At 36.0% G+C, this 6,139-nt stretch overlaps 1 protein-coding gene across 5 annotated transcripts in view; it reads left to right on the forward strand.

The window, feature by feature from the left end:
• The window catches only part of SLC25A21 (solute carrier family 25 member 21), a 246,493-nt gene that overhangs the window by 233,511 nt on the left and 6,843 nt on the right, over nt 1–6,139 (forward strand). For 3 of the 5 annotated variants that reach the window (XM_048306219.1, XM_048306222.1, XM_048306224.1), the window contains 2 exons: nt 1–36; nt 2,499–4,163. The exon at nt 1–36 is cut by the window's left edge and continues 17 nt beyond it. In XM_048306219.1, coding sequence (XP_048162176.1) covers nt 1–36; nt 2,499–2,569 — 107 coding nt within the window. In that variant the 3' untranslated portion in view covers nt 2,570–4,163. The other 2 variants (XM_048306220.1, XM_048306221.1) reach the window with 2 other exon arrangements.

Consider the following 6,139-nt stretch of genomic DNA (forward strand, 5'->3'; position numbering starts at 1 on the left):
AAGGCTTGCTTCCCAAGATCATGAGGCTGGGTCCAGGTAATTTTCCTTCTGTCATTTCTGTTTTGCTTTTGTTCTTGCTTTCTCTTCCCATGTTTCAGTTTCTTTAGAAAATGTAGTAAATATCAGTCAAATAAATGAATTAAAATAGCTTTCATTTTGAATGGTTTCTTTTTAAAATAGCATCATCTAATAGTATCACAGATGGATTTGGCTAAATATGTGTCTAAAAAAAATCATTTACGCATATACATCAGAGAACTGAAGATCCAAGTAACTGCTGGTTTGTGCAATTGCTTTATTTATGAACAAACTAAAGTATATGCAAATGACAGAACTGTAAAACTTTCAGAAGTTTCTTAAAGCTTCCTATTCCTTCTAATGTGATTTTTTGAGTTCACTAGTATTATTCCAATACCTATGTGAAGTCAGCCTAAAATGCAGCTTAGAGGCTCTCCATAAAATGCACTCCACTAGTCAAAGCACAGCACAAGCATATCAAATTCCACTTTCTTCTCCTGTGCTCTATGGGGGCAGACACTAAAAAGCTGATAACAGAGCTAGGAAGAGACTTGTATGGCCCTGGAAAACTAAGAGGACAAGGATATCTTAGAACTGGGGTTGTTGTTTGACCCCTTCTTACTAATTACTCCAAATGTGGGAGCACAGTGGTTGAGAGCTGTATCTTCTTTGGCTTTTAGAGTTTTTTTCCCTTACTGGTTTTGATTAATCATGAAAGCGAAGCACTGGGCCCTCAGAATTTGTCAGCCCACAGAGGCAGACTGCATCAAAAAAAGCAGAAGCCCCAATCTGAACAGTATCCCATTCCCATGAAAACATATTTCCAGTTGTTCAAGCTGGTTGTTTAATAGGCAAGAACACACATAGGTAAAAGCAAGTAGGTAAAGAGCAGAGCCTGTTCTGCAGCATAAAGGAGGCGTTAGGTTTGTCTGTAAATGTTTGCATATCCAATCCATCTGGCTAAGTGCTAGACCATGCTTGGTTATTGTGCAGGGTGAGGAAGAAGGTGGGGAGGGGAAACAAGGAGCTCTAGAGCTAAAAACCTTTTCCCTCACACTCCAAAGATACTAGATTACATGCAGGACAAAAAGAAGGCAGTGTTTAGCTTTCCCAGTACCTCTTAGCACAGCAGATTTTGGAGTAAAATTTTCCATCTTACAAATGACTATGCATTCTGGCCCAGATCCAGCAAGTCAGTTAAATGTGAAGTTCATTCTAAATACTTTTGTGGTTCTATTGACTAACATATATATAGGTTTGACTTTCTGATGAAACAATAATACAATCTTTGTTGTGACTGGGAAGGTAATTCCTTCTTCCAACATGTGCATGTTTACAGGAAAAGAGATACACAAGCAGATGACACAGTATGAGATTTGGAAGCAGCCTTGATTTGAGTTCAAATCACGTCTTAGATATTGTGTCTGTGATTTGTTTGTTGGTCAAAGCCTTTTGCAAACTTCTGCTCTGTCTAGATGTCTGTGAGCTCCTTTTCATAGAGGATGATTTCAAGCCTGATGATGGTTCCTCAGGATGAGTGATATGAAGAAACTCATGTGGTAGTTCTGTGTGCCTGCTTGTCTGAGCCCCAGAAAGGCGAGCCCAGTTCAGCAGAAGACATGTTTGTTAGAGGTGCCTCTCCAAGCTGCCAACTGAACCAACAGGCAAAGGCAAAGGAAAGAAAATATTTATGCCCCAGTGCTGGCTCCCACAAGTAATATATATTTATTCATGCAGCCTGGTTCTCTTTACCCGTGTTCTCCCACTAGAAGCTTCTCTGTGCGTTTAGTTATATATATACCTTCTGAAATGTTCCTTTCTTTATCTCATACAGTAATTACAGCCCAGTTACAGTCTGGCTTCACTAACAGTAAAGATATTTCCTGGCTTTCAAGATGGGATTTTATACTGTTATCAATTCTAGCAAATAATGACATTTCATAAGATCAAAATTTTGCCTGTGGATGTGTAGACAGGAAAGATTATACTCATTTCAATACCGTGATTTTTCTGCTTTAAACATGGTGAAAAAACAGGTGAAAATGTCTCTTGAATCTTACCCAGAAGAATTTTCATCATTCTGGAGATGAATTTTTGTCATTCCACCAGTCAAATTGCTCTTTCATGGCCAAATCGAACTGAACAGGCACACAAATATATGCATATCCAGATTAAAAGTTTCTACTTGTAGAAGAACAAAGAAAAATATTAATCTTGAAAAAGTATTAGGAAAAATCACACTGAGGGTGAATTTGATTTAATATGCAAGCTATTTACATCAACTTTATAATCTAATATTAAGAAAAATTGGTACGGATTATGAACTGGTGAATTTTTAGTGAACTTGGGAAATAGTAGAATTATCCATTTTGCAAGTAAGGCTTTGCCATATGCTGGTTTATATCACACACTAGAAATGCTCTATAAAATCTTGAAAATGGTGAATTTTCTATGTTTTAAAATAATATCTTTTCTTCCAGGTGGTGCAGTGATGCTTTTGGTTTATGAATACGTTTATGCTTGGCTTCAGGACACAGTTAATCACAAGTAGCACTTCTGAAAAATGTACTCTTTAAAATTATATGCATTCTAAAATACGCTATAGCAAAGTAAAATTGATTCTTATCCTTTATACTGTTGAATACCCTCAGATTGCAGTGATGTTAAAAACAAATATGGTCTTTAGGTCCTGATCCAAGAAGACATTTAAGCACATGCTTTTCTGTAAATGCATAATTAAATAGCACTTGACATTTGTAATTGTTTTGCTGGACCAAGAGAAAATATAAAGCAGACATAAGAACCAGTTAGTTTTTAAAGGACAAACTGAAATTTCTTGACACAGAATCATTCTATGTAATCATACACTTTTTTAAAAGTTTCAGCTGAAATGGCAAGATAAAAACTTTCAGGGCATTTTAAAGAAAAAAAGAAGAGTAATCTTGGGGGGGCAGATACTGAGCTATTGTAAACTGACAGCTCCATTGACTCCACATTAAGAAAATGACCCATACTCTGCAACTCTTGAATCAGTCTTGGGTCCAGTTTCAATTCAGCCCAGTATGATTTCAGCATACATAGAAGAGCTTTGCGAGTTCTGCAGAGTTTGGATAGAAAAGGACAGCACAAGCAGCCACAACTTTAAAAACATGCATAGTGTTAAATATCCTACTTGTTCTTAGCCATATATATGATATAAATTTCATTCAGAACACAGAAGATACTGAAAATAATTAGTCTGCATCATTACATAAAAATGCAAAACAACATGGATTCATAGAAGAAATGAGTAAATAAATTAACAGAAAAAAGTGATTTTAGGCATATGAGATTTTACTGCAAATTTTTTATCCACCTTGATATACTATTCTCAAAAGAGCTGTCCTGTGGTAGAAATGCTCAGTGCACCCTGACTGACCCCTTAGCCTTTAATTTCCACCATGGAATGGTGAAACAAGGTTGTAGACTGATAGCACATCTGCAGTTGTAATTAGCTCGCCGTACACCTCGAAGAAATGCACCTTTCTGTAGATAAAAAACTGTTGCTCTGAAGCTAAAATTTTTGCTTTTCCCAGTCACTGTAAATATAAATATTTCAGGGATATACTCATGTTCTTACTGGCCATTCTAACTCTGTGAAATACAGTAAATTCTGCTATGCTGACTGAAGACATAGTTTCTGTTCATTCTACATTTTAATTTTAAAAACTCTATAAATAATTTAAAACCACACATTATTCTGTTATAAAAATGTCTCCATTATCTAACTTGGTTTGTTGTCAAATGAGCACATATCTTGCAATTGCTAGAAAGTTTCAGTATCTCCCCATACTGTATTCACACTGTTAATGTTAAATGTTCTTAAGGAGGTACAAACCTGTTCCTTAGCAATCCTAAAGTAGTATCTTTCTGCATTTTTACTTGAAAATGGCAGTTCACATGTGAAGTCTCATCTCACGAGTGTTTTTAAAGCATTGGAAAAGCAACAAAAAGTTAAAAATAGAAATGTGTTTTCAGAGCTTTCAAAGACGCCTGTATCAACATGCTCAATAAGCCTCTCTTTTGTCTGAATTTGGCAACAGTGGCTTTTCATACCTATGCTATTTCATAGCTAAAATCAATAAAATTAGCTCTGTTAAAGTTTATGCTTTTAAGGCGTTTCTCATTGTTGCATTTTATTGTCAGTTCTTGGCCAAAGAGAAGACACTACTAAGATACTTTCAAAAACTAAAGCAAAAGGCTTTATAATTTGTCTTTTATTAATTTAGGGCATTCAAAATATAAAAATAAAATGCTTTAAACATACTGTATATACATATATAGCCTTCGGTTTTACATCCTTTCCAACATGATTTTTTTCAGTTAATAACTCAGCCTGATCTTGGATAAAAGGAGAAATAGTTGAGAACAGAAAACAGCATGGTATGGGAAAACAAACCTATGAAAGTACCAGCCCAATCCCCCATTACTCCTCATGTAAAATGGGCTGAAATTCAGTTTTACACCAAAGATCTTCTGAACTGGGGCCATGCAAACACAGTTCGGCTGAAGGGAGTATTATTAGGCTTCATTGATTTCTTTGGAAACACTTTAACACCCTGGGAATAAAGTGTAGACTTTTCAGATTAAAAACTTTAATTCTGCACCCACATATACTGCATGTTTCCCAAATGCATCCATTGACCTCAGTGGGTTCACTCCAGATTTATACCCTTGTACTTGGCAGCAGCACTTAACCCTTAATTATTATTTTTCAGAAAACAATTCCCTTTTTCTTTTTAATTCAATGTAAAATGGTTTAGAGTTGTGTGGTTAGTAAGCTAACATTTTGCAGTTTTAAATTTACCCATGAGTATAACCAGTGAAATAGTCCTTGGGCAAAGGAGTATTCTACATTGTAGTTTTACATTTTAAAAAAAATTGTGAAACTTCACACCAAAAAAATCCATCACAGGCAGTTCACTAAGAGCCAAGGTCAGGTACTTTTGCTCACTCTGAGCAACACTTTCTGCATGCAGCCCCACTGACTTCCCATTCAGGGGTAAGGCATCATGTACAGAAGGCAGATGTGTGGAGAGCTGTACCTAAACAAACACAAAACAAAAATGGTTTATGGTGATGTATCCCACGGGAGGAATAATTAACACAGTGTCCTGTCCTTGCTTTATAAATTATCTTGATTTAGCTGAAGATAATGCACATAACTGATACAAGCTAAGGATCTGTCTGTCAAAACACACTAATTCCTCATTGGAATGTCAGGAAAGACAACTTTTATTCCAGAAATGACCTCGTGTTACTCAAAAAAATGTGGAAAACTTTTAACACAGGCACACTTTGTTACAGGCTTGTGAAGTCTTGAAGCTCAAAAAAGCTGAGTTTTGAAAGGTGTCTCTTCTTTTTTTTTTGGTTTTCTTTTCCCTTTGGTGCCCCTTGAGTTCTGTGGAAAACAATAGATAGACTCACTCCATAATTCTATAATCCAGTAGAACAACTAAGTTGAAAGCTAAAATCCTCTTGCCAACTTAATCACTTACCTACTTACGATCTTTTTCTTATCTTTTTTTCCCCCATTTTATCTTTAGTGAAGAGCTTGTCTAGTATTAAAGGGATTTCTTTTCCATGGTGTTAAGGCTCATTTTATTTCACCTATAACAGCATAAAGGCAGAATAACATCCACCACGTCACTAACAGTGTGCCAGAGTGGAAATGCACTTGTGTGCACTTCACCTTTAGTGGTTTCAAAGAAACATTCTTGAAAAAGTGTTCTGCTGAATAACAAGGGTTTCAGCATCTCATTAAAGCTAAACAGCTGCTGAATACATTGAGGCTGAAGAACATCAGATCTTTCTTTCCTTGGGGCCAAATACAATATCTGTGGTCTTTATAGAAATGCAGTTCTATTTTTTAGTGCAAGAAGCAAAGGTGGCAGCAGCCAGCTGTGTCCATCTGTATTTCAGTGGACATACTGTACATGGCGTAAGTCTGATTACTTAGATTGTTATGAAAATTTACCCACAGCTTTCTTGGTGATGAAAGCTGGAAATCCACAAAAAGAGAACTATATTTTAAGAGGGATGGTATTTTACTTTCCCACTGAATTAGTGTTTTTAATATGGG

This window comes from Corvus hawaiiensis, chromosome 6 (genome assembly GCF_020740725.1).
Source record: "Corvus hawaiiensis isolate bCorHaw1 chromosome 6, bCorHaw1.pri.cur, whole genome shotgun sequence".
Classification (NCBI taxonomy): Eukaryota; Metazoa; Chordata; class Aves; order Passeriformes; family Corvidae; genus Corvus; species Corvus hawaiiensis.